The 17,708-nt window shown below is 34.5% G+C and overlaps 2 protein-coding genes across 3 annotated transcripts in view; one reads left to right on the top strand and one right to left on the bottom strand.

The window, feature by feature from the left end:
- The window catches only part of CRY1 (cryptochrome circadian regulator 1), a 79,280-nt gene that overhangs the window by 16,425 nt on the left and 45,147 nt on the right, over positions 1–17,708 (bottom strand). For both annotated transcript variants that reach the window (XM_079143094.1, XM_079143095.1), the window contains exon 2: positions 3,258–3,366. In XM_079143094.1, the coding sequence (XP_078999220.1) occupies positions 3,258–3,366 (109 nt within the window). The remainder of the gene's footprint in view (positions 1–3,257; positions 3,367–17,708) is intronic.
- On the top strand, positions 8,515–10,571 carry LOC306662882 (cyclic AMP-dependent transcription factor ATF-2-like). The gene has a single exon (XM_079143101.1). It carries the CDS (start codon positions 8,719–8,721, stop codon positions 10,237–10,239), a length of 1,521 nt encoding a protein of 506 aa, XP_078999227.1. The 5' UTR covers positions 8,515–8,718; the 3' UTR covers positions 10,240–10,571.

The following is a 17,708-nucleotide window of genomic DNA, read 5'->3' on the forward strand; positions in this document are numbered from 1 at the left end:
ATGGAGCATGTGTCATGAGTAATAAAGCAAGATCCAAAATAGTTCAGAAAGCATAATATAAAAGCGATGCTGAAATGTTAGTGGCTGTACATATTCTTTTATCCATTATGTGATTTTCAACAAAATTTTTTATTATGCTTCAGTGTGCTCACTTCTAAGGATGTTAGCCACATATCTCTTGTGTTCTTGGACATAATGAAAATATTTTTAAAAAAATTTAGGTATATATTCATTATGTACCTATTCTCTAAAATGAATACTTTAAAACTTTTCAATAAAAGTTTCTGCAGGGAAAACAAAAATTTCTGCAGGGCCTTTCTGGTAACTTTACTAGTCTGAAGCCAAATATGGAAGATGCAACATTTAACTGTATAATAATATATGTAACACACAATTCCAGGCCATCAAAGTTTTGCCTAAGCTAGTATCCTACGCTGCTTGGTAATTTTTTTTCCAGGAAAACATGAAAAGAGTTAAAAGAAAAAGTCATTTTGTTAGCCTATATTAAGCCATAATTTAACTTAGAAAAAAACCTCATAGAAAACACATCATAAGTTTATTAGACATATATGTGTGTACATGTGTGTATAAAAATGCTCTGACCCATTTCTAAATATATCAATATAAACAGAATGAGTTCATATATAAACTGAGTTCATATGATAGAAGGAAGATGAATACTAGAGACATCAGTACTAAAGTTACTATCAGCTGTTTCAATAAATTAAAGGCAATATTATCAGGTTTAAACCCATTTTACCTCCAATGTGGTAACAGGATTGCTTATTAAAAATTCTCATTATTTGCTGTATAATAAAACCAGACACACTAATGTGAGTCAGCTAGTTACTGACAAAAGAATCTTCTCTCTCAGAAAACATGTGGGTATGGGAATTAGGTGTGGGCAGGAGAATATCTTTTATTTATTCACTTCTTTTACTGGTACATTTATATATAGTACAGGGATTCAACATTACATATTCACACATGCACATAACATAATTTGGCCAATTTCATTCCCAGAATCTTCCCTTTTTTCTCCCCTTCTACACTGTACAGAGAAGAGACTTGCTTTTAACTATATATCTTTCTAGAACTTTTTAAAATACATGTATGTAGTACCTTTCAATAAAAAGTAAAAGTCCAAACATTAATTCAATAAAAAAGAAATTATTCCTATGGCTCTAGATAGAGTAAATAAATCTGAAAGGAGGTTTTCATAAATATCATTTTTCTATTGTAGTTGAAGGAAAATCAGAAGAAAATAAGTGCTCCATGTGTATGTACATATTCATGTACTTGTGTTTAATAGTTCATGTTAAAATCTATGCCTCTCTGCCACATTAACAAGATAGGAAATAATTTAAGTGCATAAGATAGTGTGACCCAATAATATGCTATTTTGGGCAGCAGAAATCTCAAAGAACACAAATGATGTATTGGCTTGAAAATATTTATTCAAAAACAGGTAAATAGCTGCACATGGTGGTGCAATGCCTGTAATCCCAGCTACGCAGGAGGCTGAAGCAGGAGGATCTCCAAGTTTGAGGCTAGTCTGGGCAACTTAGTGAGATTCTGTCTCAAAATAAAAAATAAAGAAAACTGAGGATAAAGCTCAGTAGTAGAACACCCCTGGGTTCAATCCCTAGTACCACCACAAAACCAAAAAACCCCCAGGCAAATGGAAATGTTATTTTATAGCAACCAAAATCCTCTTAGGATTCATTTTACCCATACCAAATAGATTATTTATAGGACTGAAACAACTGAAGTTTTACACTTGTGTGTAAACAACACAGTTTTACACTTGTGTGTGGGTTGATAACCAATTATTGTTTCTGGGATGCTTTCTTATCAGAACTCTTCATATATCAGTTAAATTAGAATCCCACAAAGTTCTTAGTAGTGAACAATCTTTAATGAATGTCAAATCTTCACTAGCCAAAATTGATATATTAGCCAAATCCTGACCATTTAATGTTTCTTTCCTACCATCAACAGAAAGGCAAGGGCCAGGAGCAATGTGGCATGCCTATAATCCTAGTGGGTTCGGAGGCTAAGGCAGCAGGATATCAAGTTCAAAGCCAGTCTCAGCAACAGCAAGACACTAGCAAACTCAGTGAGACCCTATCTCTAAATAAAATACAAAGGGCTGGGGATGTGGCTCAGTGGTTGATTGTCCCTGAGTTCAATGCCTGGTACCCCACCCACCACACACGCAAAAAAGAGAGAAAGGCAAGGTAATACTTATTCTCAGTATTAGGGACCTTCTCATTCATAGAAAGAAGTGGTTCTTTTCAGTATTAGAAACAGAAGTATTGTTACTCTGAAAGTATAATGAATCAAATAGCTCCAAGAAAAAGCAGATAAGTATTTAAGAAATCTAATGGTAATAAATAGGAAGGGAAAAGTAAAAAGAAGAGTCAGGAAAATCAGTCTCTGATCTTAACACTTCCATGAACTAACTGTATGCTCTTGGGCAACTCATTTAATCTTTCTAGGCCTAATTGTTTCATCTGGGAAAAAAGGGAGAAATAACCAGGAGATGGTTAATATTCTACGAGGTTTAAAATAAGGTTTTTTAAAAACTACCACAATTTTATATTATTGGTAAATTATCAATGTGTATAAAACTTAGACCCAGAATTATCCCACAAACATACTGGCACATATGAGCAAAGATATGTAAATGTGGACAGAGATGTTTACTGGCATTATCTTTATTAACGAGAGGCCTGTGGGGGCAAGGGACTAAATGGTTAGTAAAAAACTAAAGAAATAGTACATCCACACTAAGGAACACTATGTGGAGCCTTTTAAAAGACTGCGGAAATAATATGGAACAATCTCCAAAATATGTGTTTATAGGAACACAGTATGGCTTGGAACTGTGTACACGGTGCTCTCATTTTGGGTTTTTAAAAAGGGAACGGTAACACATGGGGATACATATAAATACACACATATAAATTCTTGTTTATACAAAGAATATTTCTAATTGGACACACAAGAAACTGATGGTAGCTTGCTTCTGAAAGGGGTTAGCAGTTAAGGTAGAAGAAAGATTTCACTTTTCATTTTAAACTATCTTTCTACAATGTTTGATTTTACCAGGTGTAACTTTTTCATTAAAGAAAAATGTCACACAATTTTTACTTAAAAATACTTGTATTCCTCATACTTTATCCCCAAAAGCCTTATTTGCCAAATATATTCTCTGACAAAGATTGTTATTTTATGTAATATTTGTGAATTACCTTGAAAAGCCTGGGAAACACGTCTGCTGGTTGTCCACGAATCACAAATAGACGAGAATTTAATTTTCGTAGATTGGCATCAAGATCCTCAAGACATTGAAGCAAAAATCTAGAGAGAATACAAAAATTTAAAAGAATATACATTTAGAAGTGTTGCAAAATCAGGTTATTACATAATTTGAAATGTAAATTCATTATTTTATTAATACCCCTTTCTGATATAGAAATCACCATGTCCAGAAACAATATTTTTTTAAGTTATAGCACAAGTTTCCTAATATTTTAATGCTTTCCTGAACCAAATCACTAATTTCCATTAAATAAAATTATATACACAATATAAACAAAAATTTGTGAAAATAAAAATCATGCAAAGATATAGCAAAGCAAGTAAATTAATTAATTTCATTATTTAAACTTGAAGTAACAAATTTCCTATATAAAAATAACTTTACATAGAAAGGCTACCTTGAAAAATCTAGAACATTTTTTACTATGGAAAAATGGAAATATCCTATTGAATAAGTAAGTGAATAATTTAAGAATATAAATACTAGGGGTGACTGTAATCATCTAAGACAGAAATTATAATACTTATTTTCATGTTTCTAATCTAAAGAAAAATAAATTAATAATAATTAGATGCTAAATTATGTGGAATTAACAATTGACTATAGAGAATACCAGGTTTTTTTTTTTTTTTTTTTTTTTTTTTAAAGGTCTCATGGAACAGACGGGGCTACATTTTTTTCAATGAAGTAAGTACTAACAAGATTTACATATGGCATATATCTGGGAGAATTCTGAGGCAGTACTAGAAGATGGCTTACTGTGTATCTTCTAGTGTGATGAAACTGAGCATTTTCCTAGAACAAATCTAAAAGAGGTCTACCCTGGAATGTTCAGGTTCATTGTTTGCTTCATGTTAATTTTCATGTAGGTTCTGTTCCTTTCAGCTTATTTCCTTTCCAGCTTCTTTTATGTTTTCAATCTTAAGGTTAAACATTTTTCTGCCTTTTCACAGGCCACATACTCATTGAGAAGAGTGGTTATGTCTTTCTTGAGAGAAGGAGTGGTAAAGATGCAAGGAATGATGTCCAATACAGTAACCAAAAGACACGTGTACCCATTTAAATTTAAATTAATTAAAATTTAAAATCCATTTGCTCAATTACACTAGCCACATTTCAAGTCTTCAAGAGTCACATGTAGAGCTAGTAGCTACCATATTAGCACAGATGTAGAACATTTTTATCATTGCAGAAAGTTCTACTAGACAGTATTGTTCTAGAAGATTCTCAGACTAGATCATCTTGTTCTCTTTGCCCAATCTGATCCCATCATTAAAAAAAAAAAAAAAAGTTTTGCTGATTTTTTACAACTGTAGTTATTAATATAAGTATACTAGTTGGCTGACACTTCTCCACTTCAGGAGTCAATGTCTCTAGAGCTTGGAGAGTCACATTCACTCAAGAGTATGTGAAAGACAGTCCACTACTTCACCTTAGGAAGTTTCATAGGATCATCAAACAAATAGGAAACAAAGCTTTCTGTTCCCATCTTTATATTTATCACATCCCTTTTCTCTTTTGGTTTGGAGTCACCTCCCTAATACCTAATCCCCAGCCCAATCCAACACTACCAATGTGTAAGTACTTCAGGGGAGAAGACTTTTGTTAGATGCAGAGCAATATATGAATTTCATAAAAATTATTCACAACTCTGAATATGTCATATATGGTGATATTTATTGGAAAAGCATCTAATTTTATATATTTGCTTATTAACGTGACAATTTTTGTTTTTGTTTTGAGATGGGGGTCTCACTATGTTGCCCAGACTGGTCTCAAACTCCTGGGATCAAGCAATCCTCCCACCTCCTCCTCCTGAGTAGCTGGGACTACAGGTGCATGATATCCCACCTGGACAGCAAGAGAATGATTAAACCAAAACTGAAGAAGCTGAATGAACTAGCATCTTGAAGTTTGCTTAAATTAAAACAGCATAAAACTAAAACATCCTAGAGAGATAATCCAAGGCAAAGATAATCCCCAAATCTTTGTTATCTCATTAGTTTCACCCTGTTTATCTGTACTGGTAATAAGTAGCAAAAGTGCACATTCAACCTTTTGGTGAAATGTTTCCATATGGTATGAGGTAAGAGCAGAAAAGCAAAATATCAAAAGAACATGATTAATTCATTAAAAATTGAGTGTGGATTTGCTAATAATTGGTCCTTTATTTTCCCTTTCTTATTTGTAGGCTGAATAAACAGCCTTAATACTTTTCAATGAACACTATATGAACCAACAAAATGTTGGACAGAATAACATGGACTGAAGTAATGTGCTGCAAGGGACAATTTTGCAACCTAAGAATTAATTTTGTTTTGGCACTTCATAAAGCAATGCATAGTAGCTGTATTTAACTATGGTGCTTTTCTTCCAAATTATGAAGTTTTCTTCCATGGATGTTATAATTTATCTCTCCGGTTTCACATAAAAATTACAGGGTAAAGTGAACTCAAAATATAGGCACTTTAAACAATAACACAGGTACTTTATACACAAATATCTCTATAAGAAGAGAAAAAGGAAAGAAAGTAGAACAAACTGTGACACTGTCCTAGTGTCCTTTGTGTCTACTCATGATGATGTGTGCATAAAAATAGTAAGAAGGATACTTACAAGCTATTAGTAATATCTACCCTTGGAGAATGGAAGTTTTGAGTGGAGTAGAAACGCACTTTAAAAGCATTTCATAAAAATTTTAAATTGATAATCAGCATACATTTCTTCAAAGAAGAACAAAAATGTATCTATTGTAAGCCTGGTTTAATACATGCTGAACATTGTTTCAAAGCAAGACATACTTCTAAGGCACAAAATTTCATAGTATTCTATTGCATAGATGTTCCATAGTTTAACAAGTCCTTCAATTGATTCTGAAAGTCCTTTTTCCTCACCTGTAAAAATGGTACAGTAATAAAACCCATCTCAGAATTTTTATGAAAATTGAATAAATTAACATATATGAAGCTCTTAGAACAGTGTCTGCTTGAGGTAAACACTATTATGTAAGTGTTATTTATTGCTTTTTAGTTCCTTCTTTACCCACTTCTATTCTGCCTACAGTAATTCTAGTTATTATCTCTTGTTCAATTTACTGCAGTGCTTTAAAATTGATCTGAATACCAACAATCTCTGTCCACTGTACTTCATTTTAATACATGATACCAAATATTTGTGAGGCATACTTTCCTGTATAAAGGTCTTCAAGACTCACTCCTTATATAATAAAAAACAAATTATTTTCTTCACCACTAACCTAGGGTTCCAGGTTCATTTCTCCTCCACCCCAAACTGGTTCTCTTTTCCGTATACATTCAGTCTCCTAGAATTTGCTCCATGACCTTTCCTCAGCCTGGAAGGCCTTTGAAAATTTCCATCTCTTCAAGCTCATATCTTGTAAAGTCTTCAGTTTTACACCTGAAAGCAATTTCTCTACCCTCTGAATTGTCAAGGGACAGTTTCCCTCACCCTAGATAAACTTTCAAATTGTACCTCATATTATAGCAATACTATGTGTGTGCGTGTGTGTGTCTATGCTCTACACATATCATCTCCTCCTGATGGATTTCAAATTGAGTATCTGTGATTGATTTTTAATCTTTGAGTTTTCTTAAACTTTTGATTTACATATTTGACAAATCTCAAAATGTGCCTTGTACAATTTGTTGAAAAGATCTGAAATAGGGATTATATGATCTAGGTTTGTCTTCTATAACTATTGAAAGGATCAGAAACAGCAATAAAATCACTAAGTAAAATCCCCCAGCACTTGGTAGATATTCATTAAACAGAGGTTATCATTTTTTCCTTCAAGAATAATTTCTGGGCTGGGGAGATAGCTCAGTCAGTAGAGTGCTTGCCTTGCAAGCACAAAGCCTTGGGTTCAATCCCCAGCACCGCAAAAAAAAAAAAAAAAAAAAAAAAAAAAAAATTTCTATTTTTGATAAAACCCAAGTATTTCTGCATGTAAATAGCTGGGCATGACAAAAGAAAACAATGAATTAGTTGGATGCTTACACCTATATAGAACTCGGCATAATTTCATCTGCATGTGACTATGAGCCAAGGTTTGATCTTTATTAGTAATAAGAGCACTGTGAATATGAATATATTTTTAAAAACAAGGTACAGAGCAACTAAGACTCTGAATCAACTAATCTTTAAGCATATAAATTCTTCTTCGTAGTACTACCAAAAACCTCCAATATTTCTTTTTAGTATTAGATGAAAAATTATACTTTAAAACTACACAAAATCTAACACTTCAGCCTTTACCCTCAATTGGAAAGATTGTTTGGAGTTCAGCTTGAGTGTGGTGCAGAAAACACACCAATTTCAACATTACATATTATAAATGCATCTGCCTTAGAACAGGTATTCAGTATTAAGTAAAATGAATGATTTAATATATTCTATTGAAAATATATTTGGTATAATTTTAAAAGGAATATATTTATAGATCTTCTCTAATTTGGCATATACTACATACTATTTTCTTGAACCATACCCATTTGAAAGCTCACACATTGGTTTTTAAATAGGGCGAATGGTAGTAAAACTCACTACCACCCTTTGCATAATTGTACTGACTACACAGAAAAACAGTCCTCATACTACTTAATTATAATACTGAAAGCAATACTTTCAAATAAATTGAAAAATTTATTTCTCATTTTAAACATTTTAAGGATTTTTTCCCTGCAGAAATCACTATTTATTGCTCTTATAAGGAAATTACACGCAGTAGCTTCCTTATACCACTTCCAAAAGATGATTTCAACATGAATCAACAGAAATAGTTTCTTAAAGTAGGTCATTGCTATAGCAACCAGTGGGCGGTTTAGTATACTCCCATCACAATGACCTACTTTCCAGCCTGTGCTAGAACAGCTTTATATAACTAGTATTTCTTTTCTTTTTTTTATTGTAAACAAATGGGATACATGTTGTTTCTCGGTTTGTACATGGCGTTATAACTAGTATTTCTAGTTCTATCTATAAAATAGTCTGAAAAAGGGCAATGGCAAGACACAACATAATCCTACTGATGCTGAAAACAATGCATTATGAATTAACATGTATCATACCAGAATAAAGCCATCTGGTTCTGTACTTTAGCTTCTAAAATATATCTTATCATACACTCAACAATGAAAACTACTTTTAGAATATCTAAACCAAGTTTGTAAACACAGCTGTGCTCTGGGCACCCGGGTGACGGAAAGGATGATGAATTAGTGACTTGGAAAGGGATACTACATGGAAACTTAAGTTGTGCTTATTGGTAAAAGCTGAGGGATTCCTGACTGCAGAGTGAATAAAACTCATGGCCCACCAGCTAGAAAGTATCCTTGCCATGAAAAAGAGAACGTGATTAAGTTGTTCAACTTATGAAATTCAAGTTACATGTGAATTCTGCCAGGCAATACAAGGACCTGTGGAATATGAGTGATGACAAACCCTTTCTATGCACTGCCCCTGGATGTGGCCAGCGTTTTACCAACGAGGATCATTTGGCTGTCCATAAACATAAACATGAGATGACACTGAAATTTGGTCCAGCACGTAATGACAGTGTCATTGTGGCTGATCAGACCCCAACACCAACAAGATTCTTGAAAAACTGTGAAGAAGTGGGTTTGTTTAATGAATTGGCAAGTCCATTTGAGAATGAATTCAAGAAGCCTTCAGAAGACGACATTAAAAAAATGCCTCTAGATTTGTCCCCTCTTGCAACACCTATCATAAGAAGCAAAATCGAGGAACCTTCTGTTGTAGAAACAGCTCACCAGGATAGTCCTTTACCTCATCCAGAGTCTACTACCAGTGATGAAAAGGAAATACCATTGGCACAAACAGCACAATCCACGTCAGCTATTGTTCGTCCAGCATCATTACGGGTTCCCAATGTGCTGCTCATAAGTTCTGACTCCAGTGTAATTATTCAGCAGGCAGTACCTTCACCAACCTCAAGTACTGTAATCACCCAGGCACCATCCTCCAACAGGCCAATTGTCCCTGTTCCAGGCCCATTTCCTCTTCTGTTACATCTCCCTAATGGACAAACCATGCCTGTTGCTATTCCTGCATCAATTACAAGTTCTAATGTGCATGTTCCAGCTGCAGTCCCACTTGTTCGACCAGTCACCATGGTGCCTAGTGTTCCAGGAATTCCAGGTCCTTCCTCCCCTCAACTAGTACAACAGTCAGAAGCAAAAATGAGATTAAAAGCTGCTTTGACCCATCAACATCCTCCAATTACTAATGGTGACACTGGCAAAGGTCATGGTAGTGGATTGGTTAGGACTCAGTCAGAAGAATCTCGCCCACAGTCATTACAACAGCCAGCCACATCCACTACGGAAACTCTGGCCTCTCCAGCTCACACAACTCCACAGACTCAAAATACAAGTGGTCGTCGAAGAAGAGCTGCTAATGAAGATCCTGATGAGAAAAGGAGGAAGTTTTTGGAGCGAAATAGAGCAGCAGCTTCAAGATGCCGACAAAAAAGGAAAGTCTGGGTTCAGTCCTTAGAAAAAAAAGCAGAAGACTTGAGTTCATTAAATGGTCAACTGCAGAGTGAAGTCACCCTGATGAGAAATGAAGTGGCACAGCTGAAACAGCTTCTTCTGGCTCATAAAGATTGCCCTGTAACCGCCATGCAGAAGAAATCTGGCTATCATACTACTGATAAAGATGACAGTTCAGAAGACCTTTCGGTGCCAAGTAGTCCACATACAGAAGCTATACAGCATAGTTCTGTCAGCACATCCAATGGAGTCAGTTCAACATCAAAGGCAGAAGCTGTAGCCACTTCAGTCCTCACCCAGATGGCGGACCAGAGTATGGAGCCTGCACTTTCCCAGATTGTCATGGCTCCTTCCTCCCAGTCACAGCCCTCAGGAAGTTGATTAAAAACCTGCAGTTCAGCAGTTTTAGATACTTATTAGTGACTTCAAAGGGAAATCAAGGAAAGACCAGTTTCCATTTATGCGAAATCTGTGGTTGTAAATTTTTTTTTTTTTTTTTACTTGAAATTAAATTTGGCTCTAGAGTTGGTGTAGCAGCAGTTGATGATAAGACTGAACAACAGTTTTTAGTCTCTGGAAAGACTGATTTTGCTTTTTTTATAAATATTGTTAGATTTATTAATTTTTCTGTGCTCAATGTGTAAATTGTATTATAATTCATTGTGGTTTATTTCACTCTTAATTTGGTGGTGTTAAATGGGGGTGTTACTGAATCTCTCTTCCCATTCCATTTCTTGTGCCCACCCCTCAACCCTCAACTGTGATGGTAGTCTTGTTATCATTTATACCAAAGTTCTGCGTAGTCCCTATTGACTTTGTAATGTGAACAAAGTCATAAAGTACTAGGCAAGAGAAAGGTAGAAATTTGCTTTTTAATCTTTTTGCCTTTTATTTTGCACATTCTGCAAAAGGAAGAATATTGGAGAACACTGGGTTTTTTTAAGTAAGAGAAAACATGATAACAGACATACTGTGCTTTTATATGCACATTGTTAAACTAAATCAAGTTAATAATAATAAATTTTCTTTTTTAATATTTTAAGTAGACAAAAATTTTGGAATCTTCAGCATTAAAAAATGACTTTGTTTTTTAAGTCTGAACTTCAGTATTTTAAAACTTTGTTTTGAGGCTGAAAAGTATGAAATTATATAATATACGATACAGGGTTATCAGATATCTAGTAATTTTTTTTAATTAGCTCTTGTTTGGTTTTCTTTTTTTCCTTTTTTTTTTTTTTCAGGTTTCAGGTTATAGACAGAAGTTTATGCATAATCAAGTATGGTATGGTTGCCAGAAAAGCCTAAAATTACTACTTAGAAAATTTAAGACTGTTTACCCCCACTGTCTTGTACTTGCGAGCTAACTTGTACTTATTCTTGTGAAAGCACTGTCATCTTTTAGTAGCAAATTTTGATAATGTTTCTCGTGGAAAAAAATCAGTATCTATCTTTAGAACAATGTAATTATAATGTGGGAAATGTGAGTGAGTGAGAGAGAGAAAGAGACTCTGTGTGTGTATGTGTGTGTGTGTGTGTGTGTGTGTGTGTGTGTGTGTATGTATCTTTCAATAGTTTATGCCAGCAATCTTTGCTTGAATGTTTAACGATGCCTTCAGTGTGATGCTGGCCTATAGATGATTGCAGTTTAAAATGTCATTACTGTGCAGGCTTGGATAACTAACATTCCATGATGTAGCTTGTTTCTGATGAGATGATTGTAGGTACACTTCTCATTATCCAATCATCTGTGGGATACTGAATTTTCTAATGTGCCATTATCTATTTTTATTCTTCACTTATGTTCAAAATACAGTACAATATTTTAAATAGACTCAATTGTTAAACAATAAAAATTAAAAAGTAGTAGATGTGTGTAAGAAACCTTTGTAAAATAGTTATGAGTCCTACCCAGTACCAACTTCTGGCATTCAAGCAGGATTCCATTATGTAAATATCTGTAATGCATTAATAATAAGTTGTGTAGTTTGTTCTGCATCCATACTACATTACTTGATAAAGTCTCTGTGACATCTCCTTACGAGACTGACATTTTAAGAGCCTACATGGAATATCCTTGATGATTCAAGGGAGTATCCCACCTGCCTAAGTTCCAAACTGGGAAACATGCAAATTATACAAACGACATTTCAGGACTTCTAAGTATGAAGATAATAGGAATTTTATTGTTTGACTTATTTAAAATGAGAGCATTTTGGTTGACAAATTGTACTTCTAAAATTTCTTATTTTTAACTAATTTCATAATTTTAAAGTAATCAATTTCTAATCATGATTTTGTCATAGTTTGCTAAGGAGTTTATCTCAAAGGCACAAAATATGAATTCTACAAGAAGGCTATTTTTTATTGTAGTTTGGATGGGTTAGGAAAAGCCTCAATTTTTCACTTTCTAAACTCAGTGCGATTTTTTCTTTCATCTTATTTATGCAAGTTAAGGTTTTTGGTATCAGTTCTTGCAACTGTAAAATAAAACTACATAGATGTAAGAAGTCATGTAAACGGTTAATGAGCTTACCAAGGTTAGCAAAACTTTTCATTGTAAATCAGTCTGTACTCAGCAAATAAAAATCATTATTAGTTGTATGAACACAAATTCCATTTTGACTTCCAGGATGTCACACTACTTCTGTACCTAGCATTTCGAGTCCTTATATTTGCAATGTTACACAAACTGTACTATTTTCTTTTATGTGCAGTTTGCATGAGTAAACCGTCAGAGAATAAATTCTATCTTTAAATTAAAAAAAAAAAAAAAGGAATATCTAAACCAAAACAATTCATTGCTGACCCTAGAGAACTGATTTAAAGAATATAAACTGAAGTCATTAAAACCACATGGAGAATATTTCCTCCCATTCTCCACATAAAACAAGAGTTAAATATAGAAAAAAATTAAAGTTCTAGACATACTAATTATCATAAAAATGATTTTAAGTCATAAGCCAAAGTCTATAGTGTTTTATTAGATTTAAAAATTATTGGGCTGGGGCTGTAGTTCAGGTAGAGCGCTTGCCTCACATGTGCAAGGCACTGGGTTCGATCCTCAGCACCACATAAAAGTAAATAAATAAAGATATTGTGTCCATCTACAACTAAAAAATATTTTTAAAAACTTATAATTATTCTATGAATTGAGTAAAGTTTACATTTTTTTTTTCTGGTTTGTAACAAACTTTTGTGCTTTATTCCAATTGTCAGGATACTTATAATACATATTTTCCCCAAGGAGAATAGTTTAATGTTCAATAAAGTTAAAATATATATTTCAAAGGCAAATTTTGCATTTTTCAGACTCTAAAGACCACAGACCTGTGAATCTATGCCATGACACAGTTACTTTCTATAACAAATATTTTGCAATGCCCTTTTCTAGTCCAAAAATAAAATTTATAGATAAAACATCCACATTCACAAATTTAAGACATTATTATAATGCTCTAACTGTAACAATGGGAGAAATTAAAGGAAGGTCTCTCACACACATATATGCATTATAATTACATAAAATAGGGGGATTCATTATGACATATTCATACATACACATAATTTAATCAGTCTCATTCCCCAGTACCTTCCTTGTCCCAATTTACTTGCTCTATACTACTGATCTCCCCTTTATTATTATGGTTTTAATTAGTACATTATAATTACATATATAAGCAGGACTCACCTATGGTATATTTGTACATGGACACAGCATGATTTGGTAAAGTCTATTCCCTAGTACTTTTCCATTCTCTCCTCCTCTCTCTTGATCCCTTTTTTCTATTCTATTGGTTTCCCTTTATTTCCACACCCCCAGCTTCCACAGATGAGAGAAAACATCTGACCCTGACTTTCTGAGTCTAGCTTATTTCACTTAGTAAGATGCTCTCCAGTTCCATCTATTTATGAGCAAATGCCATAATTTTATTTTTTTATGGCTGAGTAAGACTTCATTGTGCCTATTTACCACATTTTCTTTATCCATTCATCTGTTGAGGGGCACCTGGGTTGGTTCAAGAACTTGGCTATTATGAATTGCATTGCTATAAACACTGATGTGCCTATATCACAACAGTATGCTAATTTTAGATCTTTTGGATAAATACCAAGGAGAGGAATAGGGGGATAACATGGTAATTTTCATTCCCAATCTTTTGAGGAATCTCCATATTGCTTCCCAAGATGGTTGTACTGATTTGCAACCCCACCCACACTATATAAGTGTACCATTTCACCCACATTCTCACCAGCAATTATTGTCATTTGTATTCTTTTTTTTTTTTTTTTTTTTTTTTTTTGGTACCAGGGATAAACTCAGGGACACTTGACCACTGAGTCACATCCCAGTCCTATTTTGCATTTTATTTAGAGACAAGGGTCTCACTAAATTGCTTAGCACCTCACTTTTGCTGAGGCTGGCTTTGAACTCCTGATCCTCCTGCCTCAGCCTCCTGAGCCGCTGGGATTAGAAGCGTGTGCCACTGAGCCTGGCTGCTATTTATATTCTTTTTTTTTTTTTTTTTCTGTGGTGCTGGGGATTGAACCCAGAGCCTTGTGCTTGCAAAGCAAGCACTCTACCATCTGAGCTACATCCCCAGCCCTCTTATTTATATTCTTTTTTTTTATTGTAAACAAATGGGATACATGTTGTTTCTCTGTTTGTACATGGAGTAAAGGCATACCATTTGTGTAATCATAAATTTACATAGGGTAATGTTGTTTGATTCATTGTTATTTTTTTCCTTCCCCTCCACCCCTCCCACCCCTCTTTTCCCTCTATATAGTCCTTCCTCCCTCCACTCTTGCCACCCTCCTTAACCCTGAACCTAACTCTAACGCTAATCTCTCCCACCCCCCATTATGTCATCATCCGCTTTGAGATCATTCGTCCTTTGGTTTTTTGAGATGGGCTTATCTCACTTAGCATGATATTCTCCAATTTCATCCATTTGCCTGCAAATGCCATAATTTTATTATTCTTTATGGCAGAGTAATATTCCATTGTATATATATGCCACAGTTTCTTTATCCATTGATCAATTGAAGGACATCTAGGTTGGTTCCACAATCTGGCTATGGTGAATTGAGCAGCTATGAACATTGATGTGGCTGTATCTCTGTAGTATGCTGATTTTAAGTCCTTTGGGTATAGGCCAAGGAGTGGGATAGCTGGGTCAAATGGTGGGTCCATTCCAAGCTTTCTGAGGAATCTCCATACTGCTTTCCAGAGTGGCTGCACTAATTTGCAACCCCACCAGCAATGTATGGGTGTACCTTTTCCACCACATCCTTGCCAACACCTATTATTTCTTGTGTTCTTGATAATCACCATTGTAATTGGGGTGAGATGGAATCTTAGTGCAGTTTTGATTTGCATTTCTCTTATTACTAAAGATGTTGAACATTTTTTCATATATCTGTTGATTGCTTGTACATCATCTTCTGTGAAGTGTCTGTTCATTTCCTTAGCCCATTTGTTGATTGGGTTATTTGTATTCTTGGTGTACAGTTTTTTGAGTTCTTTATGTATTCTGGAAATTAGTGCTATATCTGAAGTATGAGTGGCAAAGATTTTCTCCCACTCTGTAGGCTCTCTCTTCACATTCCTGATAGTTTCCATTGCTGAGAGAAAGCTTTTTAGTTTGAATCTATCCCAGTTGTTGATTCTTGCTTTTATTTCTTGTGCTATGGGAGTCCTGTTAAGGAACTCTGATCCTAAGCCGACATGTTGAAGATTTGGACCTACTTTTTCTTCTATAAGATGCAGGGTCTCTGGTCTGATTCCAAGGTCCTTGATCCATTTTGAGTTGATTTTTGCGCAGGGTGAGAGATAGGGGTTTAATTTCATCCTGTTGCATATGGTTTTTCAGTTTTCCCAGTACCATTTGTTGAAGAGGCTATCTTTTCTCCATTGCATATTTTTGGCACCTTTGTCTAGTATGAGAAAATTGTATTTATTTGGGTTTGTGTCCATGTCCTCTATTCTGTACCATTGATCTACCTATTTTGGTACCAATACCATGCCATTTTTGTTACTATTGCTTTGTAGTAGAGTTGAAGATCTGGTATTGCCATACCCCCTGCTTCGCTCTTTCTGCTAAGGATTGCTTTAGCTATTCTGGGTTTCTTATTCTTCCAGATGAATTTCATAATTGCTTGCTCTATTTCTGTAAGGTACGTCACTGGGATTTTAATTGGAATTGCATTGAATCTGTATAGCACTTTTGGTAGTATGGCCATTTTGACAATATTAATTCTGCCTATCCAAGAACATGGGAGATCTTTCCGTCTTCTAAGGTTTTCTTTCTTTCTTTAGTGTTCTGTAGTTCTCATTGTAGAGGTCTTTCACTTCTTTTGTGAGATTGATTCCTAAGTATTTTATTTTATTTTTTTTTTTGAGGCTATTGTGAATGGGGTAGTTTTCCTAACTTCTCTTTATGAAGATTCATCACTTATGTATAAAACTGCATTATATTTATGAGCATTGATCTTGTAACCTGCTACTTTACTGAATTCACTTATGAGTTCTAAAAGTTTTCTGGTGAAGTTTCCAGGTTCCTCTAAATATATAATCATGTCATCAGCGAACAGGGATAGTTTGAGTTCTTCTTTTCCTATTCGTATCCCTTTAATTTCTTTGGTTTGTCTAATTACTCTGGCTAGAGTCTCAAGGACGATGTTGAATAGAAGTGGTGAAAGAGGGCATCCCTGCCTTTTTCCAGTTTTTAGGGGGAATGCTTTCAGTTTTTCACCATTTAGAATGATATTGGCCATGGGCTTAGCATAGATGGCCTTTACAATGTTAAGGAATGTTCCCACTATCCCTATTTTTTCTAGTGTTTTGACCATGAAGGGATGCTGTATTTTATCGAATGCTTTTTCTGCATCTATCGAAATAATCATGTGATTCTTAACTTTAAGTCTGTTGATATGGTGAATGACATTTATTGATTTCCAGATGTTGAACTAACCTTGCATCCCTGGGATAAAACCCACTTGATTGTGGTGCACTATCTTGTTAATATATTTTTGTTTGTGATTTGCTAAAATTTTGTTGAGAATTTTTGCGTCGATGTTCATTAAGGATATTGGTCTGAAATTTTCTTTCCTCGATGTGTCTCTGTCTGGTTTAGGTATCTGGGTGATATTGGCTTCACAGAATGAGTTTGGGAGGGTTCCCTCCTCTTCTATTTCATGGAATACTTTGAGGAGTATTGGAATGAGCTCTTCTTTAAAGGTTTTGTAGAACTCAGCTGAGAACCCATCTGATCCCGGACTTTTCTTTGTTGGTAGGCTTTTGATGACCTCTTCTATTTCATTGCTTGAAATTGATTTATTTAAGTTGTGTATGTCCTCCTCGTTCAGTTTAGGTAATTCATATGTCTCTATTAGAAACTTGATGTCTTCGAGGTTTTCTGTTTTGTTGGAATATAGATTTTCAAAATAGCTTCTAATTATGTTTTGTATTTCACTCGTGTCTGTTGTGATATTTCCTTGTTCATTCGAATTTTAGTAATTTGAGTTTTCTCCCTCTTTCTCTTTGTTAGTGTGGCTAAGGGTTTATCAATTTTATTTTTTTCAAAGAACCAACGATTTATTTTGTTAATTCTCTGATTGTTTCTTTTGTTTCAATTTCGTTGATTTCGGCTCTGATTTTAACTATTTCCTGTCTTCTACTACTTTTGGTGTTGGTCGGCTCTTCTTTTTCTAGGGCTTTGAGCTGTAATGTTAAGTCATTTATTTGTTGATTTTTACTTCTTTTGTTGAATGTGCCCCATGAAATAAATCTTCCTCTAAGTACTGCTTTCATAGTGTCCCAGAGATTTTGATATGATGTGTTTTTGTTC

This window comes from Sciurus vulgaris (assembly GCF_902686455.1).
Source record: "Sciurus vulgaris genome assembly, chromosome: 5".
Lineage (NCBI taxonomy): Eukaryota > Metazoa > Chordata > Mammalia > Rodentia > Sciuridae > Sciurus > Sciurus vulgaris.

Coding starts and splice junctions, on each gene's coding strand:
- LOC306662882 (XM_079143101.1), top strand. CDS start 8,719: ATGAAATTCAAGTTACATGTGAATTCTGCCAGGCAATACAAGGACCTG.